Below are 27,250 nucleotides of genomic sequence, written 5' to 3'. Positions count from 1 at the left end.
AGTGGGCCAGCCTATGAGGACGCAGCTTCCCTGGGCCCCTGAGCTGCCACATGGCCCTGGGACACAGCAAGTAGAGGTGGAGTCCACCTTTCCAGGGGCACCAGCGTCAACTGCCTGCACGTTGGGGCTGCGGCCAGGAGAGGCCCCAGACCATGCGCAGTGCAGCCACTCAGTCGTGTCCGACTCTTTGGGACCCCATGAATCGCAGCACGCCAGGCCTCCCTGTCCATCACCAACTCCTGGAATTCACCCAGACTCATGTCCATTGAGTCAGTGATGCCATCCAGCCATCTCATCCTCTGTTGTCCCCTTCTCCTCCTGCCCCCAATCCCTCCCAGCATCAGAGTCTTTTCCAATGAGTCAACTCTTCGCATGAGGTGGCCGAAGTATTGGAGTTTCAGCTTTAGCATCAGTCCTTCCAGTGAACACCCAGGACTGATCTCCTTCAGAATGGACTGGTTGGATCTCCTTGCAGTCCAAGGGACTCTCAAGAGTCTTCTCCAACACCACAGTTCAAAAGCATCAATTCTTCAGCACTCAGCCTTCTTTACAGTCCAACTCTCACATCCATACATGACTACTGGAAAAACCATAGCCTTGACTAGACAGACCTTTGTTGGCAAAGTAATGTCTCTGTTTTTGAATATGCTATCCAGGTTGGTCATAACTTTGCTTCCAAGGAGTAAGCGTCTTTTAATTTCATGGCTGCAGTCACTATCTGCAGTGATTTTGGAACCCCAAAAATAAAGTCTGACACTGTTTCCACTATTTCCCCATCTATTTCCCATGAAGTGATGGGACCAGATGCCATGATCTTCGTTTTCTGAATGTGGAGCTTTAAGCCAACTTTTTCACTCTCCTCTTTCACTTTCATCAAGAGGCTTTCTAGTTCCTCTTCACTTTCTGCCATAAGGGTGGTGTCATCTGCATATCTGAAGTTATTGACATTTCTCCCGGCAATCTTGATTCCAGCTTGTGTTTCTTCCAGTCCAGTGTTTCTCATGATGTACTCTGCATGGAAGTTAAATAAGCAGGGTGACAATATACAGCCTTGATGTACGCCTTTATTTGGAACCAGTCTGTTTTTCCATGTCCAGTTCTAACTGTTGCTTCCTGACCTGCATACAGATTTCTCAAGAGGCAGGTCAGGTGGTCTGGTATTCCCATCTCTTTCAGAATTTTCCACAGTTTATTGTGATCCACACAGTCAAAGGCTTTGGCATAGTCAATAAAGCAGAAATAGATGTTTTTCTGGAACTCTCTTGCTTTTTCCATGATCCAGCGGATGTTGGCAATTTGATCTCTGGTTCCTCTGCCTTTTCTAAAACCAGCTTGAACATCAGGAAGTTCATGGTTCACGTATTGCTGAAGCCTGGCTCGGAGAATTTTTAGCATTACTTTACTAGCGTGTGAGATGAGTGCAATTGTGCGGTAGTTTGAGCATTCTTTGGCATTGCCTTTCTTTGGGATTGGAATGAAAACTGACCTTTTCCAGTCCTGTGGCCACTGCTGAGTTTTCCAAATTTGCTGGCATATTGAGTGCAGCACTTTCAAAGCATCATCTTTTAGGATTTGAAATGGCTCAACTGGAATTCCATCACCTCCACTAGCTTTGTTCGTAGTGATGCTTTCTAAGGCCCACTTGACTTTACATTCCAGGATGTCTGGCTCTAGGTCAGTGATCACATCATCGTGATTATCTAGGTCATGAAGATCTTTTTTGTACAGTTCTTTTGTGTATTCTTGCCACCTCTTCTTAATATCTTCTGCTTCTGTTAGGTCCATACCATTTCTGTCCTTTATTGAGCCCATCTTTGCATGAAATGTTCCCTTGGTATCTCTAATTTTCTTGAAGAGATCTCTAGTCTTTCCCATTCTGTTGTTTTCCTCTATTTCTTTGCATTGATCGCTGAGGAAGGCTCTCTTATCTCTTTTTGCTGTTCTTTGGAATTCTGCATTCAGATGCTTATATCTTTCCTTTTCTCCTTTGCTTTTCGCTTCTCTTCTTTTCACAGCTATTTGTAAGGCCTCCCCAGGCAGCCATTTTGCTTTTTTGCATTTCTTTTCCATGGGGATGGTCTTGATCCCTGTCTCCTGTACAATGTCACGAACCTCATTCCATAGTTCATCAGGCACTCTATGTATCAGATCTAGGCCCTTAAATCTATTTCTCACTTCCACTGTATAGTCATAAGGGATTTGATTTGGGTCCTACCTGAATGGTCTAGACCATGGGCAGGGAGGGACAAGTGGTGACAGGGCCCCACTGTGCTCGGCGCAGCCGTTCCTGGGCCAGTTGGGGAGGCAGGGACTCTTGTCACCCTGCTGACCAGGTGAGCAGAGGGGGCAGGGCTGGCCCTGACCACCCCCTGTGTCTCCCCATACGAAAGAAAGAGGAGGATGGTGTGGGGGCCAGCCCCTGCCATGGGCCTGCATCTTGCCCGCAGGCTCTTGGGGAAAGCTGTCTCAGGCAGTGCAGTGACCCAGGAAGGGGGCCTGAGACAACACGTTGAGAGGTCGACAGCTGTCTGTCTGTCCAGGATATGCTCTGGGCAAGGGCTGCCTGGCTTCCCAGGCCAAGGAAGGGGAGGAGGCCTGCAGCAGCACTTAGCTAGTCCGTCCTCTGCAATCCAAATGGGCACGTGCCCTGGGCTGGCAGAAACCCGTGACATCTCCTCCCAGGAGGGGCCGGGCACAGCCCTTGGGAGCCCTGACTTGGATGCTGCCCGGGGACTGCAACCCACCCACCCTGAGGCCCCCGGCTGTGACTGTAACAAGGGGTCCCTCCTCTGTCTGTAACCTCAGGTGGCTTTTAAGAGGCAGGTTGCCCTGTCGTTCCTGTCTTTGGAACCCCGCACAGCCTCCAAGGTCCTTGAGCAGCCCCTCACCCCCTCAGAGCCCACAGCGTCCAGCCTCACTGGCCTCCACACAAATGCTAAGTGCTCCTTTGCACCACAGGACCTTTGCACAAACCACACCTTCCACCAGAAATCTCCCACCCCGCTCTCAGTCCACCCTACAGACCCCAGCTCCAGGGTACATTCCCCCTTTCTTCCTCCAACAACTATGTAATATTTTGATTTATTACATTTCACCTTATTATTTTGTTATTTAGTGTCCTGAGTCCTGTGCTGAGCAAGTGCTGGGCAGTCATGGCTGGATGCTGGGACACCTGTGCCCCATTGCCTTTACATTGGCCTGGAGGCCTGGGATAGGGGCAGGCAGGTCAGAGGGGAGAGGGCTTGGTGCCCAGGCCTCTGTTCCTCTTGTGCAGCAGCCAGAGTGCATAGTAAAAACACCGACAGCAACAAGTGTGGGCAAAGATTTGGGGAGTCGGGGCACCCGCACTGCTGGTGGGGATGCAGATGGTATGGGTGTGGAACAGTCTTGTGCTTCCTGAAAGGTGAAACACAGTGTCCCCGTGGGTCCACACCTCCACTCCCGGGGATGGGTCCATGTGAATCCCCTCCATGAATGTTTGTGGCAGCCCTTTCTGTAACAGTTGCAGAGGGGAACCAGCCCAGATGCCATCAGCGTGTGAGCAGAAGGGAGGTGGTCCGGGCACTGGGCAGGTCCACACCTGTCACAACACCGAGCCTGGGACGCAGGCTCTTTGAAGAAGCTGCTGGAAGCAGGGGCTGGCAGCTGGGGCGCACCTGGGCCGCTGGCCTCTCCCAGGTGGACAGGGAGGCGCGGCTTAGCCGGTGCCGAAAGGTGGAGATGGCAGAGGCTGAGTCACCTCTGGGTGCCGGGCCACCCACAGCCACACAGCCCCCATGCTCGCCAGCTGGCCCCGTGCATCCCGTGAGCATGGGAGAGGTGCAGGTTTGTGTTTAGGGCTGTGGGGAACCAAGACACTCAACCCTAAACAGCAGACTGACTCACCCTGACTCACCCTGTCTTCCTCGAGCACACACGGGGCCCTTGGTCACACGCAGGGCTTGTGCCTGAGGCTTGAGCCTCAGGGCCTGACTGCGAACCCCCCCCGAGTACTGGGGCTCCCCCAGGGCCACCAGAGCTTCAGGTGCAAGTGACACCCCAACCAAGCCCATCTCCTGTCACCCCAACTTCATAAAAGGAGGGCATGAGACCATGGAAGGGGTGGGGGGCATAGGGGAACCTGCAGTTGGACCCCCATCTGCCCGCCCAAGGCTCTGTCCTGCCGGCAGCTCAGGAGGTCCCCTCCAGGACCCCCGCGGGGCCTCTGCTGCAGGGAGAGGTAGGGTGGTGGGTGGGGCTCAGCTCAGGCCTCTGTTTGCCCCAAGTTTCAACATTTACAGAACATTCGTCCTGGGCTCTTCTGGGGAGGTATTTCCTACAGGAATGTAAACATTCGAGACTTGGAAGGCTCGTGCCGGGCACGGCGCTGGTGGGTCTCCTGGGAGCTGGTCTTCATCTTGGGGTGGGGGGTGGTTCTGGGAGTCCGTTTCTGGCCTCCCCAGTGGGTGGGAACTGAGAGTCACCCCTCCTTGGGAGCCTGGTCTCCTATGGCCTCCATGCTCCATCTGGGGCTTGCTGTTGTGACCTCAGGTCAGAGGCACGACCTCTCTGGGCCCACCGAGCCAATGGCATTGATTTTGTTTTCTCGCCTTATCTTTGGCCCCAGCCCCTCAGCACCACTCACCTAGTGGGGCTTTAGGCAGCAGCCTTTTCTGTGCCATGTGCTGGTAGCTCGGCAGGCCCCTGGTCTGATGGGCACAAAAGTCTGTCTTACAGACAGGAGACAGGGCATAAGAGGGTTCTGTGGACCCTGCCTGTCGCTAGCACCATGATTCTGAGGCTCTGTGCAACCCGGCCTTTTGTTCAGGAGTCAAGGGGCTGCCGGCTAAGTCCTGCCCTTATCTGCAAGGTGCTCAGTCCCTATCCTGCAGGCTTGCTCCTGGCTGGGCCTATGTCCGCATCTCTCTGGGACGCCTGACCCCAATCGTCCTCATTGAGGCCTGTGGCCCCAGCCCCAGGAAGCCAAATGGGGCAGAGCCTCAAGAGGTTGCCTGGGCCTCACAGGAGGCGGGTGCCAGCAGCCTTCAGGCCTCCAGCATCTCCACTGGAATGCTCGGAGCTCCCATCACCTGCCCACCCTGGGAGGAATGTAGCCTGGGCTACTGGGAGCCAGGAGCCCGGGAGGAGGGGTGGTCAGAGGCTTCCCTCCACCTTCTGGAATTCCCCAGGCCTGGCACCAGATCCCAGCCTGCTTCTCCCCACCCCCACCACCGAATGAGCCCCTGGCTCTCCTCTCCACAGGCTGCTGGGCACTAGGGTGACCAGTGGGAAGGGGTGGCACTTTCCATGGCTGGTCCCTGCTTTACAATGTCCCCTCCTCAGAGAGGCCTTCCCTGACCACCTGAGCTATGGCCCCTTTGGAGAGGCCATTGGCCTTCAAAGCCCTAGACCAGGCCCCACTGGCGTTCTGGGCTGGACGCCTCCCTATGGGTCATCCTGGGTGCTGTGGGGTTTCGAGCAGCATCCCTGGTCTCCACCCAATTGTGGCTACAGCAACCTCCCTGCCTCAAGTCAGGACAGCGTACTGCTGTGTATCCTGGGCAGGGTGGGGAAGGAACATTCCCAGATGAGACCCACTGCCCCAGACCTTCCTGAGATGAGATGCTTATTGTCGTCTTCTCCTGGAGAACTGATGCTTTCAAACTGGTGCCGGAGAAGACCATTGAGTCCCCTGAACAGCAAGAAGATCAAACCAGTCAATCCTAAAGGAAATCAACCCTGAATATTCACGGGAAGGACAGATGCTGAAGCTGAAGCTCCAGTACTTTGGCCACCTGATGCAACGATGTGAAGAGACGACTCATTGGAAAAGACCCCGATGCTGGGAAAGATTGAAGGCAGGAGGAGAAGGGGATGACAGAGGATGAGATGGTTGGATAGCATCACTGACTCGATGGACATGAGTTTGAGCAAGCTCTGGGAGATAGTGAAGGACAGGGAAGCTGGAGTGCTGCAGTCCCTGGGGTAGCAAAGGGTCAAACACGACTTAGTGACTGAACAACAACAGGTACAGGAGCTCCCTGGGGACAGGGGTCACCTGTCCTGAACGCTGCAGGGCCCAGGACTCGCCTGGGGCCACAGGACAGCCACCTGCCCTCAGTCATCTGCATGAGGTCATAGTGGGTGGGGGGGCAGAGGCAACTCCTGGCTGGGCCCTGCTGGACATCCTGGGACCTCAGAGGATTTGCAGAGCTGGGCAGGGAGGGGAGAGCTGGGGATGGGCAGAGCGAGACAAGCCTGGGCTAGGCTCCGCACCGGGGCAGGAATTTGGGTCCCCTCACCCTCCACCTGCGCTCTCCAGGCCCAGCAAACCTCTGCCTCTGGGCATGTTCCAGCAGCTGCTGACACACTCACTGCCTGGTGCTCAGAGGCTGGGCCCTGCGGGCAGATTATCACCACCAGGGGCCAAGGGAGAGCCTTCCTCTCTAGTCCATTCCAGGCTCCCAGCTGGGTGTCCCCACTGGGCAGATGAGGGACCCCCACACCCCTGCTCCGGAGTTAAGCCTCCTTAGGGCTCAGCTTTGGGCTTGGGCATGGGGCAGTGTTGGGGGGTTCCTGTCTTCCTGTCCAAGGCCCCGTTCTGGCTGCACTATGTCCCATCCCCCAACCCCAGAGCTCCAGGCTGGGTCAAGCCCTGCCCTGTGCCCTGGTTCTGTAACTCTGGAGGAGCCACTTCCTCTCCCTTGGCCTCAGTTTCCTGCTCTGTACAGTGGGCTCATAATTGCACATCCTCTCAGGGTGGCCATGGGGCCACCTGGGTGGGATCAGAGGTCAGCTTGGGGATAGAACCTGGTGTCCCCCTGGCGGGCCTGGCCCAGGAGTAAAGGTGGGCCTTGCAGCCTTCTTGCTTTGAACCTGAAACTCCACCCAGTTTGGCTGGAATGTCTTGGCCTCTGGCCAGCGTGGTGAGCCTGTGGCGTGTCCACTGGGATGAGCCAGCTGGCTGCTGCGTGCACGCCTGGGGTGGAAGTGCCTCCATTCCTGTCCCTTGGCTCAGCCCTTGTAGCCTGGCCCCGAGGGAGGGGTGGGGCCAGAAGACGAGACATTCCTGGGTGTCTCTGATCTCATAGTGCTCTCTGTTACGTGTCAGTGGGGGTCCAGGTGCCCAGCTTAGGCCCCCACCCCACCTCCAGAATGTCTGTACACGTAACTGGTAAAGAGGTCCGTGAAGGCCTCCTGGGAGCCAGGTGGGGAGGGGAGAGGCCTATCCAGATGCTGCCCCAATGCCAGCACAGTCTGCAGCACACTCTGCCTGCGTTTGTGAAGGCAGATGTAAAAACCAGGGGGGTGGGGGGTCACTTATGGTCTGTGTTCCTTATCACCACGTGTGGGTTATATCTCAATGAAAAAGTCTAACACAGTAGAATAGTTTGAGCAAACTCTGGGCTTCCCTGGTGGCTCAGAGGATAAAGAATCCATCTGTAATGCAGGAGACCCAGGTTTGATCCCCGGGTTGGGAAGATCCCCTGGAGAAAAAAATGGCAACTCACTCCAGTATTCTTGCCTGGAGAATTCCATGGACAGAGGAGCCTGGTGGGCTACAGTTCCTGGGGTTGCAAAGAGTCAGACACTCTGAGCGGCTAACACACACACTGGAAGATAGTAAAAGACGGAAGCCTGGCATGCTAGTCCATGGACTCGCAGAGTCAGACAGGACTAAGCGACTGAACAACAAATAAAATAGAACGACAAAATAAAATAGAACAGAAAGGGTGACCGGCTGGACGCTCTCAGGCTCCTGGCCCTGACGGCCTGTGAGTACCAGTGCCCAAGGCCCCACACCCCAGGTCACTGAGGTCAGACCTACATGCTGGGGCTGCACACCTGCTGGGACCTCCCTTAAGCTCACAGAGACTAGGGAGACTTAGAGTCAGACGGAACCGCCTGTCTCCTTGAGACCAGAGGACAGTCTGGAGTTGTGGCTGGCGGCGGTGGCACCAGGGCCTGCTGGAGTCCCTCTGAGGCAGGTCTGTGTCCACAGCTGGACCTTCTCCCAGGGAACCAGGGCAGGCAGGACAGGCTGATGGCTGCAACTCCTGGCTAGGTTTGCACGGGGAGAATCCTGTCCCTTGGCCCTGACCTGTGGCTCACCCTGGGCCCGCGCCCAGGCCCGGAAGGAGGGTTTCCTGGTTTCGGGGCTGGTTCCCCTCCACACACAATGCGTGTCAGGCTGCCCGGGCCCCACCCAGCCCAGACACAGCTGCTCTGGGAGGAGCCAGGAGGTGCCCCTCAGCCCCCTGCCCAGGAAGGCTGTGTCCCATGCATCTGAGCCCTGCTTACCTGCCATGGGGTAGGCCCCAGGACAGTGCAGGTGAATGGGCAGTGGATGCTGGACGCGGACACTGGCCAACACCTCTGGCCACCAGCACCCTACTGGGCAGCCTGAATGGGGTCGTGTGTGAGATGCGGGTGGTGAGATGCGGCTTCAAGTCAACCCAGGAGTCAGCTCTACAGCCGTGTAGACCTGGGGTCACGGCATAACAACCCAAATGATGGTGGCGGCGGTGGTGCTGAGGGTGACAGTGACGCTGGTGGTGACAGTGGGGCTGAGGACCGACTGCCGCGTCCACTCTGAGCTCCCCAGGCGTGTTAACCCTTCCGGGTGGTGCTCTTACCACTGTCCCCACTTTGCAGCCGGGAGGAGAGACAGCTAAGTGACTGGCCACACAGCTAAGAGGCAGGAGGAGGGTGCAAGGTCAGCCTGTCGTCCTAATGTGATAATGCAAGGTGGGGTGATCTAGAGCACTTGGGGTGCAGGGGGCAGGAAGAGGTGTAGGTTCTGCAGGCCTGGAGGTGCTCAAGGATCCTGATGGGGACCACCCTGCTCAACAGCTGCTGCTCTGAGCCCCTGGGGGCTGCCCCAGGAGGACAGCATCTTCAAGCGCCAGGTCCTCCTGCCCCCAACCCCTTCACCCCACCCAGCCTCTGGCCCTTTCCCAACCTGGAGCCCTCATAGGAAGCTCAGTAAACAAGTCACCCCTTGGCTGGGGGCCAGAGGCCTGAGGGAGATGGCCAGCCCCCTACAGCCAGCAGGAAAGCGACTGATGAGCCTCTGTCCTTGAGCCCCGCCCAGGGATGCCTGCAGGGCTAGGCACAGCTCTTGGGCACCCCATAGTGGCTGCTGGGCAGAGTACAGGCAGGGACATCTCTCCTGAGTTCCGACCTCCCTCAGCCTCCAGCCTGAGCAGCTGCCCCCCGACCCCACGCCTGACTTCAGATGACAGGGGCACTGCTGATGGAAGGCCCAGCTGGCTCCCTTCAGGGACCACTCGCTCCTGTCTGTGGGACCTGGGACAGCAGGGTCTCTTCTTATTTTTAAAATTTATTTAAACAGACAAAGCAGTTTCTCAAAGAGGGGCTCATTCATATAGATTTCACTGCCAGGGGGTGGGGTCACAGAACTTCCTTTTGAAGAACTTGGCCTGAGGAACTCTGGCCCCACCCGGAAGAGACTGTGTTGTCTTCTGTGTGTCCATGCGTGTCCTATAGTATTTAAAATATTTTTTATTGTGATAATATAAATAAAACTTACCGCCTTGACCATTAAGTGTGCAGTTCAGTGGTATTAAATACATTCATAATGTTGTGCAGCCATCACCACCATCCATCTCTACAACTTCCTCACCTTGCAGAATGGAGCTGTATGCCCATTAGACACTAACCCCCCGCCCCCAGCCCCCGCCGTTGTTATTCGACTCCTCTAGGCACCTTGTGTAACTGGAATTACACTGTACTTGTGACTGGCTTATTTTAGCACAGTTTCTCAAGTTTCATCCATATGCTTGTCACAATTTCCCTCCTTTTTAAAGATGAACAACATTCCACTGTGTGCATAGACCATATCCTGCTTATCCCTTCACCCACCCAGACACGTGGGTTGCTTCCATCATAGACTATTGTGAATAATGCTGCTGTGAACATGGCTGTACAAATCTCTTCAAGACACCGCTTTCTTTTGGGTAAGTAACCTAGAAATGGAATTGTTGGGTCGTATGGCAGTTCTATTTTTAAGTTTTTGAAAAACCACTGTACTGTTTCCACAGCAGCTATACCATTTTACCTTCTACCAACAATGCACAGGATTTCAATTTCTCCACAGCCTCAACACTTATTTTTTCAAATTCATTGTAGTCATTCTAATGGGTGTGAGTGGATTTTGTTACACGTGCAAGTGAAGCAAACTATGGACAGGACACAGATTAAAAATCCAACTGCCCCTTCTAAAGAGCTGGAAGCAAAAGCACGGTACCAGCGCATGCCCCTTGCACTCAACACTACCAGAGATGGGCAAACCACCTAAGCTCCCCTCCAGCCCAATCCCTGGACCCATTCCTACGCTCACGCCACATAATGGAGCGGACAAGGGAACCTATTACTTGTTTTCACTCCTTCCTACTGCAGCAGGAACCCTGATAAAGCCTTGCCTGAATTTCTTATCTCATCTCATATCAATTTCTATCGACTAGGGAGGACAAGAAAGGCTTCCCAGGTGGTGCTAGTGGTGAAGAATCCACCTGCCAGTGCAGGAGATCCAGGTTCAACCCCTGAGTTGGGAAGATTCCCTGGAGGAGGGCATGGCAGCCCACTCCAGTATTCTTGCCTGGAGAACTCCATGGATAGAGGAGCCTGGAGGGCTACAGTCCATGTGGTCGCAGAGTCCGAAGCAACTTAGTACACATGCATGCAGGGAGGACAAGAACCCTGGTCCATAATACAACCACAAGCATAAACACGTGATGTCCCTGCATGTGCTGGGGGTCCTGGAAAGGGCACACATCTCCAGCTGGCACCAACAGGGAATGATGACCTTCCTACAGGGCACTGGCCTTAGTGACCTGAGGCCCAGCTGCCAGAGCCCAGTGGAAGCAACAGCAAACACACTGGCACTCGAACACTGGTTTCCAGGTATGAGAAGCCTCAGCCCTGACCAGGCCCAGACATTAAACCCTCCCGGACCTATACAGAAGTTGGCTGTGACTCAAATGGAGCACCGTGAGGACAGGCCGACCAGGATCATTCGCAGTCGCCACAAGGTGAGCAGACACAGCCCTGGAAGAGCCCTCATCTGTGCGACCTCACGGAGACTTGAGTCGGGGAAGTGAGGGGGTACCCAATCTTGGAGGACCGGGCGGGTTTGCGGAGTAAGAGGTATCGGGATTTCCGAGACTCCACTGCCGGGCTCGGCCCTGGGCAGCAGGGGCGGCGGGGTGTACAAGCTCTGGAGTCGACCCCCGAGGGGCCCTCTCTCTCATATGAAAGATGAAGTCCCAAGGGGGTGTTTCAGCTGAGATGGCGGGGCACAATCACAGGATTGCGGGACGGGGGGCTCTGGAGTTAGCTCTGCAGCCTGGAGTTTTTCTGTTTTCTTCATTAACAGACTCTCGCACCAGGGACGGGCCTGGCATAGACTGCTCCGGGGAGGATGGAGTGGGACTGATGTGGCGGAAGGATCCTGAGCAGGGCCCAGATAGTGCTGAGCACCCGCCGTGCGGGTCTGACCTGGCTCCGTCACGAGGCGTGGCCAAACTCCTTTCTAGCTCAGACCCGGGTTTCTGGGGCAGTTAAGTTCCATTTTCGGGAGAAGCCCGTCACCCGAGCCCTGCCACTCCTCCTTCAGGACCCCAGGGCTCTCTCTTGCTCTTATAACCAGCGGCGCCCCGTCTGTGTCCATCTTCGCGGTGCTTGGCTTGGCCCTGGGGTAAGACCCCCGGAGAGATCTGAAGCTCCCACGTGCTGACAACCCGGCTCGTGCCAGCACTCCCGCCCTCCCACCTGCGTCGGGTCCTGCCTGGGTGCCCTTGGCACTGGCCGATCCCAGCGGCGGGAAGCGCCCACCGGGGCGAAAACCACCGCTGCGAAGACGCGCCCACCTACGATCTCGCAAGTTCGCACCAGCAGCCCGCCCAAATCCGTGGGACGCCTGGAAGTTTCCGACCACTGGAAGCGGAAATGCGTCACACTGACCGGACCGCCCCCTCCTCCGACCCCGCGCAAACTCGCGGCGGGGCGCGGGACCCGGAAGTACTCGCCGAGGCCCCGCCCCTCCCGCCAATAGCGCTGCCGGGGGAAGTGGCGCTTCCTTTCTGCTCTCGAGCTCATCGTGGTGCCATCAGGTGGGCTGCGCGGCCGGCGTCCGGGCAAGGGGGACGGCGCGGAGCCCGAGGTCGGGAGGGAGGATGGCACGAGGTCTGGGACCGGTGCAGGAGAACGGCTTTAGGGCTCGCGGTCGGGGGGTAGGGGGACGGCGCTGGGCCCGGGATCGGGACGGGAACATAGCCTAGCGCGCTTGGTCGGGGCTGGGCTGGGAGGGGCGCGCGGACACGGTCCGCCCTCACGAAGCCGCCTTGGGGTCCCGCAGACGCTGGCTCAACATGCAGAACGACGCCGGTGAGTTCGTGGACCTGTATGTGCCGCGGAAATGGTGAGCGTCCCCTTCTCCTGCCCCTAAACCCCCCACACCCAACCTACATCTCCCCGCTCACTGCGCTTCCCCCGCAGCTCCGCCAGCAACCGTATCATCGGCGCCAAGGACCACGCGTCCATCCAGATGAACGTGGCCGAGGTGAGCTGGGCGGCCGCAGGGCCTACCCGCTGGGTGAGGGGGGCGAGGTCGGGCGGACTTGCACGTTGATTTCCAAACCTCAAGTTTCGACCCGAAGATGCTTGGGCACCTCTTTATGACTCCTTTTTTCAATTTTTAGGTTGACAAGGTGACGGGCAGGTTTAACGGCCAGTTTAAAACCTACGCTATCTGCGGGGCCATTCGCAGGATGGTGTGTGTCTCGGGGCTTCGCGCTTACCTTGTGGGCTTTTGAACCGGAATAGCGTCCCCCTCGCTGTCCCCAAGCCTGAGCGGGTTTGTTGGCGAAATGGACTGGAGCCTCTTGGCTCAGATTGTGCTGGTTGCCAGCCTCTTCCTGGGGGTGGAAATAGGACGCTCAGGATCCAAAAAAAGGGCCACCCCACCTTGGAAAACCTCGGAGCTTTTCGGTTGTCACAGGGACCTCCTTGAGACCCTGTCCCCCACTGTAGAGTCGACGGTCTGCCTGTTGCTAGCTAGTCTCCACTTGGTCCAACCAGTGGGCAGCTGGGCGGGATTTCTGGCTAGAAGAGCAGCTGGTCCCAACCTGCTTTTTTCCCTAGGGCGAGTCAGATGACTCCATTCTCCGGCTGGCCAAGGCTGATGGCATCGTTTCAAAGTAAGAGGACTGGAGTTTGGGCACTGGGGCCTAGGATGCTTCAGAAACCAGGTTTTAATGTCCTTTTTTGTTCCAGGAACTTCTGACTGAAGAGCATCCCGGACATGGAATATTTGTTATAAATAAATAGTGAAAACTTACCTGCTTCATTCTGTGTTTTTTTTTGGGGGGGGGGGGCGGTGGGCTCTTCTGGGCTCTGGAGTGTTGGGGGTGATAGCTGAAAGGCAGCCTATGACACGTGTTGCAAAACCAAATTTTTACTTAAAGCACAAATACATTAATTTTTGCAAACAGATCCTTGACACTTGACAGTGAGGTCAGACAGCCACTTAGCACACATTTTAAGCCTATGGTGCCTCCTAGGCACTGAGGGAGTAGCCCCAGCCCCTTGGACACAGGTGTCTGGGGTGACAGTTCAGGCTGAAGTTTAATTCCTTAAATACTGGCTTCACTTGAGTACCACACAGTGGCAGCTCTTGACATTAACAAGGACACAACACACTAAAGGGAAGGTTACAGGGCCTGGTGAATGACTAGTTCTCACTATATAAACACTGTATTGCCATTCTAACATTTGTACCGAAATTCTCAAGATGTGTTCCTCAAAGCTAACTGTAAACCAGCACGTACATTTTGGAAGTTGGTCCCTTCAGGTGCTTGTAACAGAAGTATCCTTGAGATACTGGACACCTTCAAGGATTGCCTGGGGCCTAGCAGCTTCATCTTTCAAGCCCCCTTGGTGCACATCAGAGTTTTGGGGTGTCCTGGGGGGAGAACAGGAAAGAGGCACTCAATAAATAAGGTTGGGTACAGAGTTGAGCTTCGGATTCCTTCCTGCAGTCCTCCTGAACCTAAGCAAGTGACCAAGGAAGAAGAGCAGCGAGTGGGGTAGGGCAGCTGTTCTGCACCCCTGCGGGGATCCCTGTGCCCTCCTGGGCTGAGATCTTGCTGAGCTACTGGTGGTGGAATGCGCTGATAAGGGCTGGCATCTCTTCTGCAAAAGGACCAGTCCACATGGACAGGATGCAGTGTGGGGCTACCCCGGCACCCCTCCAGTGAGGTTCTTGGGACAATAGTGGGACGCAGCTTGATGGCCCAGCCGACACGGTCCTTTCTGAGAGCAGCTGGCTGGTGAAGAAGCTCCAGTCCTAGGTCTTCAGTGTTTATGGTGGGGCAGCAAGTGGAAGAACTGGGTAACATGTAGCCTGGTGAGGCAGACGAGCTGGACACAGGCCTGCCCTGGACAACGACCAGCCTTTGGGGTCTGCCTGGTGTGACCACTGCTCTGGCCAAGGTGGCTTTCCCTTCCTGCCTGGGAGGAAGGCAGAGCCTTTACCCTCATGAGCAGGACAGTTGAAGTGGTCTGTCTTCTTCCCCGCTTGGAAGATCAAGTGTGGTTCAGGTCACATCCTCAGCAGACCTTGTTTAACCAGTTTTTGTTCCCTTAGAAAAAGACCCACAGAACCAAATCCTAAATGATAATAAGTACATCCCCCCCCCTCCCCCCGCCACCGCCATATTGCTTAGGAAGATCAAGAACCAGCAATCCAGTCATTCTGAAGGTCCTGGGTGTCATAAGCAAGTGGGGTTTTCTGGTGAGACAGATCCCTGCGTGGTGCAGGCTGGTTCCATGGAGAGGCCAGCTGGGGTACCTGCCACCCGGGCCCTCAGGACTTCACAGTGACGCGATCCTTGAAAAAACAGAGGTCTGAGAGTAAAAAATGAGATCACAACTAACCAGGAGTCTGCCCCCGTTGGCTTAGGCTGATGCAGAGCTCTGCTTGTGGATATGGGGAGGTGGGCAGACACCCCTAGGGGCTGGGCTGAGGGGGTGGGGGGTTCCACAGTGCGGTCTCCACCTCCGAAAACCCCAAATAGCCGAGATTAATGCTCCCATGGGTTAAGTCCAGCAATCCAGCGTCTGCAGTAGGGTCTGGAAACCCAGGCCTCCACGAGACACCAGCGCGGCGGCTCTGACAGCAGCAGAAGGCTGGGTGACGCAGAGGAGAAGCACGGTGGATAACACCACTGGACGCTGTAGACCAAAGTCCTGGTGCCAGAGCAGTCGTAGGCACAGGAAAATGAGAAGCACTGACAGAGCCCCAGGTCTGTTCAGCAGCACGCAGAAGGGCTCTCAGAAGTACCGTGGCGGTGTGGTGTGCTTAGGACTGGAAGCCAGGGTGTGGAGGCTGGCCGGCTAGAACTGCTGTGTGAGGCGTCTGTAATGAGGTAACACCTGGTTCTCAGGGAGGTACAGAGCGAGCTCCAAGGCCACGAGCACTGTGAACTCAAAGCCGATGAGATCCCGTCGGTTGAACCGAAACCTTTCTTCTAACTTCTGCGTCCAAGAAGAAAGAGGGGTTGAGCCGGGCCGCTGCTCAGGGGCCGGGCCAGGGGTAGGGGCCGGGCCCTCCTCTGAGACCCGGAGGGTTAGGGGCGGGGGCGGCCCGTACTCACGTCGATGAGCTGCTTCACGTCGCTCTTGCGCAGGTCGCTGCTGATCTTGGCGGCCAGCAGCACGCAGGCGCCGGCGCATAGCTTGCGGTTCTGCTTGTTGAGCTTACCCTGCAACACCAGCTTCTCAAAGTACACATAGGCCATGGACACGGTCACGGGCTCCAAGCCACACTCCTCGGACAGGTTCCGCATCTCTCGTTTCAAACTGCGGGTTCACACGGAGCCACGGGCTGTGGGGCTGGGAAGTGGCCACTCCCCGCTTGGGGGGCGTGTCTTTGGGCCCTGGGAAAATCGCCATTTCCTCCCGGAGGGCGCGGCCCAGCACAAGGGCCCATAGCTGGGGTGGTCGGGGGCAGCGGCAGGCTGGTCTTGGTCACTGTTCGGCCCACAGCACCCGCACTGTCCACAAACGGACACCACAGAGGACTGGGTCCCTGCCCTCCTGTGGCAGCGAGGGGACCAGTGTGGGGAGGGAAGGGCAGTGCCAAGGCATCGAGGGGGTGTGTGGGCAGCTCATGTGGGGCCTTGACCTCCTACCGATCAGGTGGGGACGGTCAGCGGCCGGCTCAGGGGCTGTGGGCGCTGGTGTGGGGGCCCCCTGCAGGTGTGGGCAGGAATAAGCAGCAGCCAGGGCTCGATAAAGGACAGAAATGGTATGAACCTAACAGAAGCAGAAGATATTAAGAAGAGGTGGCAAGAATACACAAAATAACTGTACAAAAAAGATCTTCAGGACCCAGATAATCACGATGGTGTGATCACTCACCTAGAGCCAGACATCCTGGAATGTAAAGTCAAGTGGGCCTTAGAAAGCATCACTACAAACAAAGCTAGTGGAGGTGATGGAATTCCAGTTGAGCTATTTCAAATGCTGAAAGACGATGCTGTGAAAGTGCTGCACTCAATATGCCAGCAAATTTGGAAAACTCAGCAGTGGCCACAGGACTGGAAAAGGTCAGTTTTCATTCCAATCCCAAAGAAAGGCAATGCCAAAGAATGCTCAAACTACCACACACTTGCACTCATCTCACACGCTAGTAAAGTAATGCTAAAAATTCTCCAAGCCAGGCTTCAGCAATACGTGAACCATGAACTTCCAGATGTTCAAGCTGGTTTCAGAAAAGGCAAAGGAACCAGAGATCAAATTGCCAACATCCTCTGGATCATCGAAAAAGCAAGAGAGTTCCAGAAAAACATCTATTTTTGCTTTATGGACTATGCCAAAACCTTTGACTGTGTGGATCACAATAAACTGCGGAAAATTCTGAAAGAGATGGGAATACCAGACCACCTGACCTGCCTCTTGAGAAACCTATATATGCAGGTCAGGAAGCAACAGTTAGAACTGGACATGGAAAAACAGACTGGTTCCAAATAAAGGCGTACATCAAGGCTGTATATTGTCACCCTGCTTATTTAACTTATATGCAGAGTACATCATGAGAAAGACTGGTCTGGAAGAAGCACAAGCTGGAATCAAGATTGCCGGGAGAAATATCAATAATCTCAGATATGCAGATGATACCACCCTCATGGCAGAAAGTGAAGAGGAACTAAAAAGCCTCTTGATGAAAGTGAAAGAGTAAAGTGAAAAAGTTGGCTTAAAGCTCAACATTCAGAAAACGAAGATCATGGCATCTGGTCCCATCACTTCATGGGAAATAGATGGGGAAACAGTGGAAACAGTGTCAGACTAATTTTTGGGGCTCCAAAATCACTGCAGATGGTGACTGCAGCCATGAAATTAAAAGACGCTTACTCCTTGGAAGCAAAGTTATGACCAACCTAGATAGCATATTCAAAAACAGAGACATTACTTTGTCAACAAAGGTCCATCTAGTCAAGGTTATGGTTTTTCCTATGGTCATGTATGGATATGAGAGTTGGACTGTGAAGAAGGCTGAGAGCCGAAGAATTGATGCTTTTGAACTGTGGTGTTGGAGGAGACTCTTTGAGAGTCCCTTGGACCGCAAGGAGATCCAACCAGTCCATCCTAAAGGAGATCAGTCCTGGGTGTTCAATGGAAGGACTGATGCTAAAGCTGAAACTCCAATTCTTTGGCCACCTCATGCGAAGAGTTGACTCACTGGAAAAGACCCTGATGCTGGGAGGGATTGGGGGCAGGAGGAGAAGGAAACAACAGAGGATGAGATGGCTGGATGGCATTACCGACTCGATGGACATGAGTTTGGGTAAACTCCGAGAGTTGGTGATGGACAGGGAGGCCTGGCATGCTGTGATTCATGGGTCGCAACGAGTCGGACACGACTGAGCGACTGAACTGAACTGAGGGCGCCTGACCAAGGAGGTGGCAGGGAGCTGCCGGGGTTGGTCGAGCTGGACAGAAGGAGGGTGGGCTTAGGAGAGGGGCCTTGGGTTTCTCAAGCTCAGGACTCCATGGGGGATAGGAGAGAAGGGCTGAGCTGGCTGGGCTGTGGGCACGGGGATGCCACAGGCTTGGGGACAACCCAGGCCTCCTCACCTCCTGATCTTGCTCAGCGTCAGCCTGATGTGGGGGAACTTCTCCCGGAAGGTCTCGTTCATGTCCTTCTTGAGGTCAGAGGGCTTCACGTACTCAATCACCGTCGTCTGCAGCAGAGAAGACCATCCCCATGCAGCTTGGGGGCACCTGCCCAGCCAGGGAAGGCGGCTGCACACCCCTTCAGTGCTGACCCCTCAGCCGCCCCCAGGGGCGACCCCCCTACCATGTAGGACGCGAAGATGAGCACACGCTTGTGCTTGCCGCAGGGCCACTGAGGGTCATCTAGCAGATTGGGGTTGTACTCCAGGGCATCCCCTGCGTCAGCCCCTGCGGGCAGAGGGCAGCCCTGACCCACCACGAGCCCAGAGCTTGGGTCAGCGGTTATGCCGACCCCAGCCTGGGGCAGGTCTGTCAGCGCCAGGGGGCAGCTGGGTGGAAGGTGTCATTGTAGGACAAGGAGAGTGGGGTTCAGGGGCTCCAGGTGTGGTCCTCTCTCCTGGGGCTGGGTGGGACGAAGGGAGTCCTGATGATGAAGGACCCCTGGAGCCATTGGTGAGGGTCCCACTCTCCTGAGAGGTCATGGCCAGCCTGCTCCCCAAGCCTCCTCCCCAAGGACCATGGGCTGGGATGTGACACCTGGGGCCATCTGTCCTGCCCCAGGTCAGGGCCCTTGGCTACCTAGCTCCGAGCCGGCTGGTGCTGCCCTGGGTGGGACGGGTTTGCAGCGGGACCCCAGCAGAGTGCGGGGCACGCTGGGCCGAGGCTGAGGCGCTGGGCCGTGGCTGTCTGGCTTGAGCGTGACCAGGGCATTGGTGGGGTACAGGAACTTGGCGTAAGACACAACCTGGAGAGGGAGGGCGTCAGGCTCAGCCCTGCTGCCCCGTCCAAGACCAGAGATCCAGTGAGCTCCCTCCCGGCTGCCACAGCTCCCACTACCCAGGACTGATGCTGCTCACTCCCTCGGGGGTTCCAGAATGCCCCATCCTTCACTGGGATCTGCAGCTGGAACTTCTGGTCCAGGAGTCCTGAGCCCCTCACCCTCACCACTAGAGCCGATCTTGTCACCCAGCCACCAAACTGGTCTGCACAGGCTTCTTGGCCTCCTCCCACAGCGACCTCACACTTTAGAGGATTTCAGTCGAACACATCTTTGAGTCTACTTTCCCGGAAGACATGCATAAGCCCTGTGCTCCCGCTGAGCACGGCGCCAGCTCCCACCTTTCCATCTGCCCCCAGCTCAACACCTTCCAACTGGAAGACCATCTCGGAAGACACAGAAACGCCGCCAGATGGGTGTCTTTGCTTCTGGCTGTCCAATCTCAGGTCACTGCAACGCATAGGACGGTACACAGCTGCCACTCTCCACCGCCGACCTCGCGGAGGCTGGGAGCTGAGCCTGAGGCTGGCAGCACTCCCACCTCCATACCCTTGAGCAGGAAATGTCCCAGGTACCCATGTCTAGCAGCACCTCCCAGAGAACCAGGACCCACAGGGCCTTTGGAGCCCCTGAGAAGCTTGAGCAGAAGCTGGTCTGCTGGCCCCTGGATAAAGCTGCGAGGGTGTGGAGCCCCCACTGGGTGGGGGTCAGCCACTCACCTGACTCGCAGGCCTTCTCCATAGGGTAGGACTGAGAAGGCCGCGCACAAGGACCGTCTGGCACAGATCAGCACAATCCTGCAGGGGGAACGGGTCAGAACAGGGTGGCTGGCATTTCCCAGGAGACCCCTTCCTGCCTGGATTAAGGCTGGGCTTTGTCCCAAGGGTCAGGGGATGCCCAGCTAAGGGGGCCCAGTAGCCAGGGTGGGTCCATCTGGCCGCCCAGCTTTCACCGGTCTTTCTAGGAGTTTCAGGGCATTGTGTCTCGTCCCCTCAGTGAGCGCAGCCCTCCCACATGACGCACAACACTGCAGGCAGGGTGGAAGCCGGAGGCTAGGTCATCCAGGAGAGAACAGGCGGTGCAGGACAGCAGAGGCATGGCCCCAAGGACTGGCTGGCTGAAGGAGCCAGTCCGCAGGCATCCCAGGAGGGCAGGAGCCTAAGAGCATCAGGAAGCCCCAACTTCCAAGTCTGAAGCCAAAGTGGCCCGAGAGGGGCCCTATGTGGGGCACATGGCAGGAGGGCTGGCCTTTCCTCCCTCTGGGCACAGCTCTGCCTGGCCCAGCCCCAGTCCAGCAGGGAGGATGATGGTAGGAGACCCCTTTCCTGGCCAGGCTAGCACTCAGTCTGCCTGGGGCCTGCTCCTAAGCACCAGACGGAGCCCATCATGGGGACAGTGTTGGGGTCCTGGACTGTCTGAGCTACGGCCACCATGGGGAAGACTCAGCACTCCCCAAGTAGGGCTACCTTGTGGGTACCTGGGCACAGCCTCCAGCAGGAAGGGTTACTCAGGGTCAGGACGATGGCCTCAGGGCAAGGAGGGTAGGGCGTGAGGGACGTGGGCACCAGGGACCCGGCGTCTCCCACACAGGGCCTCTGAGGGCTGTGCGCCCGGCTCAGGGAAGCCAGGTACCCTCTGTGTTTCCTTCTCTCCTGGCCACCCCACCACTTTGCCCGTCCCCACTGTGTTCTCAACGTTCAGCATTTCTACTCAAGACCAGAGTCTACTGGGCGGCCCCTCGCCCAGGACGTGCTGTGGACTCCGGCGCTCAGGGAATATGAACGGAGGTGGGTGGGAGGGAAGGAGGGCCCACTTCCAAGGGGACAAGGGACGGGCTGTGGGGACGAGTCCCCTGAGCTGAAGGAGGACAGGGCTGCTGACACAGGCAGGACGAGGTCCCACAGGGCTGGAGGGAGGACACGGTGGGCCGCGCGCCCATACCTGCTGTTCCTGGTGTCGTACTGCCGCATGTTCTTGATGAAGTGTGTCTTTTTCAGGCCCTTGTGTCTCGGGGATCCGGATATGTGTTTGGTTCTGCAGGTGAAAAGCAGGTCACTCTGCCCCTCCCAGACCCATCCTGGGCCCAGGAGAGAGGCGGGGTCCTTACCTTTGACCCGAGGGACATCCCACTGTGTCTTCCAGAAACTCGAGGGAGCAGCGTTGGGATGCCACACGCCTTCTGTGAGGAGGACAGAAGGGCCTCAGGGGGCGGGGCCTCAGGAGGCAGACGGCAGGCTGCCTCGGTACGCCTGCCTCGGTACCGTGCTCTGCTCTCGGGGAGGGGGCCCAGGCCATGGGCCGGAAGCAGGTCTGCAGGCAGACCTGAGTGCTAGGAAGGGCCACCCGAGGCCAGAAGAGCCTGAGGTGGGGCGGAGTGCTGAGATGAAAGGCTGGGCATGCCCTGGTCTGCCCACTGCCTCTCGAAGCTCAGCCTAGGGGTCCCGAGAGCTCCCTCGGGCCTAGGAATGGGGTGAGACAGGTCATGCGTGCCCACAGCAGGCTGCAGGTGGAAGTACCTCTGGAAGGGGCCTAGTGGAAGCCTGGAAAGGGGACATGGGGGCCTGGCAGCGGCTCTGCAGGGCTGAAGGGCAGACAAGCACAAGTCCTGCCAACCCGCTCTGCCCATCTCAGTGAGTGGAGCTACCACCAGCACTGACACAGCTCGCTCAGTCCCCGGCCAGGGACACCCAGGAGCCTCTCCCCCTCAGCCAGGCCACCCTCACTGCCCTCCACTCCTTGTGCCAGCCCTTCCTCTGCCTCAGGGCCCTCGCCAGGGTTCCCTCCATTTGGACCCTCCTTTTCCAGGTCCTCCCGTGGCTATATCACCCTCAACTGGATGCTCAGCTCACATGTGGCCCTCATCTTCCCACGGGCAGCAGCCCTGGCATCACCCGTGATCCTGGGACCGTGTCTCAGTACTGTCCATTCCTGCCTGTTGCCCAGCAACCGGGAATGCCCCAGGTAGGGGCTGGGTAAGCACTGACCCACAGTCGGCGATGAGGCAGGACCTGCCCTGGCCTGAGACGGTACCCTGCTGGAGGTGGACATTCAGAAAGGACCCGAGCCGGGCAGCAAAGCTGGCCCAGTGGAGACAAAACCATCCCTGGGGAGGTGTGTGCGTCACGCCCCACAGGCAGGCTCAGAGGCCCCAGGAGCAGTCCCGCGTGGCTTTCTCAGGCTCTCTTCCTCAGGTAATTTCCCAGGTGGGGCCCAGTGGCTCCTGCACACCTGGGACCTCACTGACAGGGCCTGGGCCAGCGGCGCTCTCCATGGAGGCGCCTGGCAGATGCCATGGGCCCTTGGCACAATAAGCGCCCACACCCCAAAGCCTATAGGCTGCTTGACCTCTGACCTGGCTCCTCCTGCTGGTCTTGGGTCCCTGCAGGAGAGGCCTCTCCCCTCAGCAAGCTGAGCACCTGAGCCCAGCTGGTTTCGTGCATCGCTGTCTTCATCGCTGTCTCCTTTTATCTTTCCTTATTTTAAGCATCTTAAACATCAAGTCAGTCCTCACAGCCCTTAGTATACAGGGGCCAAACTGAGGCACAGAGCTGGTTGGGGTGGGCCTGGCAGCTGCATCCCACGAGCTCTGTGCACCAGCCTCTGCTACCAGACTCTGCCACCTGCTGCCCTCCTGACCACGGCAGGGGCGCTGGAATCAAGGCCACTCTGTGTTCTCAGGGCTCCTTCCCTGAACCTGGCCAGTGTCTGGGTGCAGAGACAGGGACAGCGCTGACAATGGCACCGTGAATTCTGAGCACAGACCAGGCCAGCCAAGTGAGGGGCTGCTGCTTTCCTGCCTCCTTCCCCACTCCCACTCCAGAGGAGAGGCTTGCAGCCTGAGGGAGGCTGAGAGCCCTGCTGGGACGAGGCTTTCCAAGATTGCCAGAGGGAACCCTGCTGCTGCATGAGGCTGCCAGGCTTTCCACAGGGGAGGGGAGTGCGACGCCGCGGCGGAGCAGGAGGGCACAGGCCTGGTGGGGCAGGCAGAGCACCTGAACGCCCGCTTCTGACCAGCTGGGGAAGCCTGGAACCTGCCAAGTGTTAAGTGACCACGGAGTTGATATGAAAAGAAAATTCTAGGGAGTCTGAAGTTCAAGCGAAGAAGGTAAGGGTTCTGAGGATTCACTCCCTGGCTCAGCGAAAAAGCCACACCAGACTGCCTGAGTGTGGCACACCAACTCTCCACCGTGAGCTGAGCTGTGAGCATGCCCTGGGCAACCTGGATGTAACAAGAGTCTCCATTCCCTGGCCCTGGTCTGGCCAAGCCACCCTTGCTGAGCCTGGCCATCCATCTGATTTTAACAGCCCCTCTGGCCGGTAGTACTTAACACAAACCCATTTCAGAGGGAAGCAAACTGAGGCTCAGAGAGGCGGTTTCACCTGCTCCAAGTCACAGAGCTCATAAACAGTGGAGTCAAAATTCCAACCAGGTCTGTTCCCAGAGCCTGGCTCAGACCACCCTTCTCATGACACAGACTTTGGGAAAAGACCCTCAGCACTCTCTCCATGCCCAGAACAAGTGTCCCTTGAAGCCCACAGCCAGTAGCTGGCAGCCTACTTCGCTAGGCCAGCCACCTCCCACACTCAGCAGTGACTATCCACAGCCCTGCCTCTGGACTCCCGGAGCAGAGAGAAACAGACAGTGCCCACCCCAGGAACCCTCCATCCGTCAGACCCAAGGGCGGGGGCCTGGGCTCGGCAGCAGAAACCGAGGCGGGGCAGAGTCTGCATGGGCAGGTGCAGCCTGAAGGGCAAGAGGGACATCTGACCGAGGATGTGAAGGCCAAGTGGGAGTGAGGGCCTCACACAGCAGACAGCTGTGCCGCTCTGCCCTAGAGTGGCTTGAAGGAGACCTGGTGTGACCAGGAAACTGTCCTTGGGTTGAGGGCCACCAGGAGACAGGACCACTTTGTGGGAGTCTGCCAGCCGAGGACAAGCAGGCTTTGGAGCTGTTTTAAAGTGGAGTGACTTCCACGGAGAAAGCAGTCTTTTCTCCTCTCAGTCCCGTCAGGTAAGCAGCCCTATCTCCCCAGGGACATGGTACACTTACTGCCACTTTTGGGACAAACAGACCACTCTGTCCCAACCAGCCCCCGACTCCCTTCGGAGCCCTGGCCAGGCTCGTCTGCGGACAGGATCAGGCTTCTTAGCCTGTGCAGATGCAGCTCTTGCTGAAGTCTACCTACGTAGTGTGACAGTGGCCTCAGGGCCACTCAGAAGGACTCCGAATGTAGAGTCAAGAAATCTAGCCACAAGCACCATACCCTGGCCTCCACCTCCCAACCGAAGTCCCTCAGAAGAACCCGTCACCTGTAACTGCCTGAGACCAGGGCTGCGAGGCAACGACAGCCAGTGCAGCCGTCATGACCTCCAGGTAAGAAGAGCCTCTGGACACAAGGGGACTGCGGTGAGTTCAACGTCTGGGCCCACCCACGTGCAGCACCAGCTGTGAGACCCTGCATACCTCCAGGGCCCGTGAAAGGGTCTCTGGGGGAAGGAAGTGGGGTGTCCAGCAGCCAGAGCATGTGGGCAGGGGGCACAGACTAGAGGGGCAGGGCTCAGGGTCAGGGAGGCTCTGAGATGGGTGAAGGGCAGGGAAAGTGCCTGTGACCTGGGATGTGATGGGCCCAGGGACACTGAGCTCAGAGAGGACAAAGGAGGAGAGGGTGATGGGGGGCTCCAGGGACCACCAGCTGTGGGCTGGGAGTCTGGGCCAGTGTGGGAGACTCTGGGGAGAGGTCACAGTGCAGGGAAGATCCCTGGCCCACAGAGGGGTTCGCCCAGTTCAGAGAACGAAGGGGAACGTATGGTGGACGTTTATGAGTCCCGTGTCCAGTGAACTGATGAAATGGGCTGGGGAGGGGTGTGTGTGTCTGGAGCAGACAGGGCTCCGTGTCTGGGGGCTGACAAGGGTTGAGGGAACCCTGACCTGTGTTCGGGGTCTGACAAAATTGAGAAGACCCTGACCCCATATTCAGGGGTGGCAGGATTAAGGGGACCATGATCCTTAAGTCTGGGGATCAACAAGGCGCAAGGAAACCCTAACATACATGTCCAGGTGGTTGACAGATCCCAGAAGACCCCTGACTCTGACACCTTAGTCTGGGGAGGGGCCCAGGCAAGACTCCCTTCCGGGGCTGGCAAGACCCAGGACACCCTAAGTCTCTGTCCCTCAACACCCCAACATGTGTCTGGGGCTCACAGGGGATCAGGGTTACCTCCTGATCTCCAAGTCCTATGCTGATAGGTCACTCCAGCCCTGTGTCATGGGCTGATCCTGGTTTTCCGTAGGTCACCTCAGCCCCGTGTTAACGAATTGAGCCAGCCCACGGCCACCTCGCCACCCTGCCCACTATGTTGATGGCCCCAGGTCACTCCAACCCTATGTCCTGGGCTGCCAGGCCCTAAGCTACCTCAGCCTCTGCGTTGACCCAGCCAGGGCCACTCCACTGATCCGAAGCCCAGTTACCCCAACCCTGAACCCTGGGCCAGGTGACCCCGACCCCCGCGCTGATCCAGCCTCGGGCCACTCCGCCGCCCCCAGGCTCCAGGTGACCCGGACCGCACTCACCTTTGGCGCTGCCCGTCCAGGCCCAGGCCGAGGCCGAGGCCCAAGCCGGTGGGCGCGGGAGCGGGGCTGAGCAGGCCCTGGGGCGCTGGGGTCCTGCCTCCGGGCCCGGGCAGGGGCAGGCCGGCGGGGGGCGCGGGCGGCGGCGGCGGCGGAGGCGGTGGCGGCGCCGGAGGCTCGCGGGTCTCGGTGGGCGGTGGCGGCGGCGGCGGGGGCTTCTCTCCCCCGGGGCCCAGGCTCGGGGGCCGCCCGTCCAGGGAGATATTGTTGAGGAAGAAGAGCGCGGCCTGGCGGCGCCGTGAGTCCCCGCGCCTCCGCAGCGCCTGTGGCGCTGCCCTGGCGGTGGGGCCGGGGGACGTGCCCGGCGCTCCACCCGCCGCGGCTGCGGCCATCCTCCGACTAAGCCAGCCGGCCGCCTGCCGCCGCCCGCCCGCTCGCGCACGCGCCCGGGCCCGCCGCCGATTGGCCGTGGCGCACCCGCATGCAAATATACCGCCATCGCGCTCGCCCATTGGCCATCGCGGAGCCGGGGGCGGGGCGCTCCCCTGGGTCCTAGAGGCGGTTCTCATGCTGCCCTGGGGATCTAGGAGCCGCCAGTCTGCCTGCGGCTGGGCCCGCGAGGCCTGACTCGGGGCGAGTGGCGGCGTGGCCCCGGGTTCGAGTCCCCGGCTCGGAAGTCGCGGCCCCCGGACTCCAGTGCCCTATTCCTTTTGCTGGGCTGCGGCGTTCATGGTCAGCTTCCGTCGAGCCTGTCTTTAGGCTCCACTTCCCCTCTCAGGGTATGTGTCTTTGCAGGAGGGTGGGGCTGAGGTGCAGGACTGGAGCTGTGGCACCCGCCATCAGAGGTCTGGGTGGCCCCTCGAGGAGCTTCAAGAATGACCGTCGATGCCACCTGGTCTCCTCCAGTGGCTGAAAACCGCAGGCCCAAGGGAAGAAGGCACCTGCTTGGGGTGGCAGGCAGGGTGATGCTGGAGTTTCCGCCCCAGGCAGAGTCCTACACTTCTATCCCTCAGCAGCAAAGTGACCTTGAGTCTACGGGGTACCAGGCCTTCTGTTGCCGACCCAGACTCCAGAGCCAGTGGCTTCATGCTCAGGAGCCCACCTGCGTCTTGCCGGGCAGGGTCGTATAGCCACCTGTATGGCACTGGCCTGCTCTGTCCAGCTTTCTGCCTGTAGGTTTACTCATCCTTCAAGTGGGGACAGCGACTGTGACCTCAGGGTATTGTCAGGGCTGAGCGGCTCAGCCAGGGAACGTCACCGTGCTGGGTCTACCTGGAGGCTGAAGACTGGGCACTCGCCATGAAATCTGCCACACAGCTCTGTGAATGCTCCCCATGCAATGTGCCAGACATGGCACACAAATTTCTCTCTGTTAGCGAGGAGAAGCCGGCTCAACATTGATGGATTAGGGCCCTGCTGGCCTGCTGTTCTAGTAGGAGGGCCCTGGCAGGTGGAGGGGGCAGGACCCACAAGCTGGTGGCTAATAGTTACACTGATGTCAGATGAGGAAGATAAAGGGGGATGGCTGTCATCTGGTTGTTGGCCCTCAGCTCCAAAACCATGCTGTCTGCTGCTGGATAATGGGGCTGGGCTCTGGGGTGGTCTCTCTTCTGCCAGCTGGCACCATGTCAAGCTTTGAGGTTGTTGCAGAGATAGCGGGGCAGGGG

The 27,250-nt window shown here is 57.8% G+C and overlaps 2 protein-coding genes and 1 long non-coding RNA gene across 7 annotated transcripts; 1 reads left to right on the top strand and 2 right to left on the bottom strand.

Moving 5' to 3' along the window:
* Nucleotides 1-5,703: 5,703 nt before the first annotated feature.
* On the bottom strand, nt 5,704-11,986 carry LOC133259438 (uncharacterized). Its single transcript, XR_009740390.1, has 2 exons — nt 11,871-11,986; nt 5,704-9,483 (listed from the first exon to the last, which is right to left on the bottom strand). It is a non-coding gene; the product is annotated as an uncharacterized LOC133259438 (long non-coding RNA).
* A 23-nt stretch (nt 11,987-12,009) lies between these two features.
* On the top strand, nt 12,010-13,339 carry RPS21 (ribosomal protein S21). Of its 3 annotated transcripts, none has more exons than XM_061436973.1 (6): nt 12,012-12,113; nt 12,359-12,421; nt 12,499-12,562; nt 12,702-12,773; nt 13,144-13,199; nt 13,276-13,339. In XM_061436973.1, exons 2-6 carry the CDS (start codon nt 12,372-12,374, stop codon nt 13,283-13,285), a joined length of 252 nt encoding a protein of 83 aa, XP_061292957.1. In that variant the 5' UTR covers nt 12,012-12,113; nt 12,359-12,371; the 3' UTR covers nt 13,286-13,339. The 3 variants fall into 3 exon arrangements, with proteins under 3 accessions (XP_061292958.1, XP_061292957.1, XP_061292959.1); XM_061436975.1 differs by lacking the exon at nt 12,012-12,113 and adding an exon at nt 12,119-12,186; XM_061436974.1 differs by lacking the exon at nt 13,276-13,339 and having other exon boundaries at nt 12,010-12,113; nt 13,144-13,203.
* Nucleotides 13,340-13,440: 101 nt separating this feature from the next.
* Nucleotides 13,441-26,019, bottom strand: CABLES2 (Cdk5 and Abl enzyme substrate 2). Of its 3 annotated transcripts, none has more exons than XM_061436971.1 (10): nt 25,587-26,019; nt 21,123-21,194; nt 20,957-21,049; nt 19,735-19,812; nt 19,357-19,465; nt 18,817-18,982; nt 18,362-18,465; nt 18,139-18,245; nt 15,657-15,861; nt 13,441-15,534 (listed from the first exon to the last, which is right to left on the bottom strand). In XM_061436971.1, the coding sequence occupies exons 1-10, from the start codon at nt 25,973-25,975 to the stop codon at nt 15,397-15,399; spliced, it is 1,461 nt and encodes a 486-aa protein (XP_061292955.1). In that variant the 5' UTR covers nt 25,976-26,019; the 3' UTR covers nt 13,441-15,396. The 3 variants fall into 3 exon arrangements, with proteins under 3 accessions (XP_061292955.1, XP_061292953.1, XP_061292954.1); XM_061436969.1 differs by having other exon boundaries at nt 13,441-15,537; nt 25,587-26,018; XM_061436970.1 differs by having other exon boundaries at nt 13,441-15,537; nt 21,123-21,191; nt 25,587-26,018.
* Nucleotides 26,020-27,250: the final 1,231 nt, after the last annotated feature.

Source organism: Bos javanicus, chromosome 13, assembly GCF_032452875.1.
Source record: "Bos javanicus breed banteng chromosome 13, ARS-OSU_banteng_1.0, whole genome shotgun sequence".
NCBI lineage: Eukaryota > Metazoa > Chordata > Mammalia > Artiodactyla > Bovidae > Bos > Bos javanicus.
This window is presented reverse-complemented; position numbering and strand designations above follow the sequence as displayed.

Bases quoted from the DNA above. Each gene is read 5' to 3' on its own strand.
- RPS21 (XM_061436973.1), top strand. From the start codon at position 12,372: ATGCAGAACGACGCCGGTGAGTTCGTGGACCTGTATGTGCCGCGGAAA. The intron at 12,422-12,498 runs GTGAGCGTCCCC...CTTCCCCCGCAG, and splicing joins CTGTATGTGCCGCGGAAATG to CTCCGCCAGCAACCGTATCA. The intron at 12,774-13,143 runs GTGTGTGTCTCG...TTTTTTCCCTAG, and splicing joins GCGGGGCCATTCGCAGGATG to GGCGAGTCAGATGACTCCAT.
- CABLES2 (XM_061436969.1), bottom strand. From the start codon at position 25,975: ATGGCCGCAGCCGCGGCGGGTGGAGCGCCGGGCACGTCCCCCGGCCCC. The intron at 19,466-19,734 runs GTGAGTGGCTGA...TATGCGTTGCAG, and splicing joins GGAGAAGGCCTGCGAGTCAG to TGACCTGAGATTGGACAGCC. The intron at 18,466-18,816 runs GTAGCCAAGGGC...CTCTGCCCGCAG, and splicing joins ACCAGCCGGCTCGGAGCTAG to GGGCTGACGCAGGGGATGCC.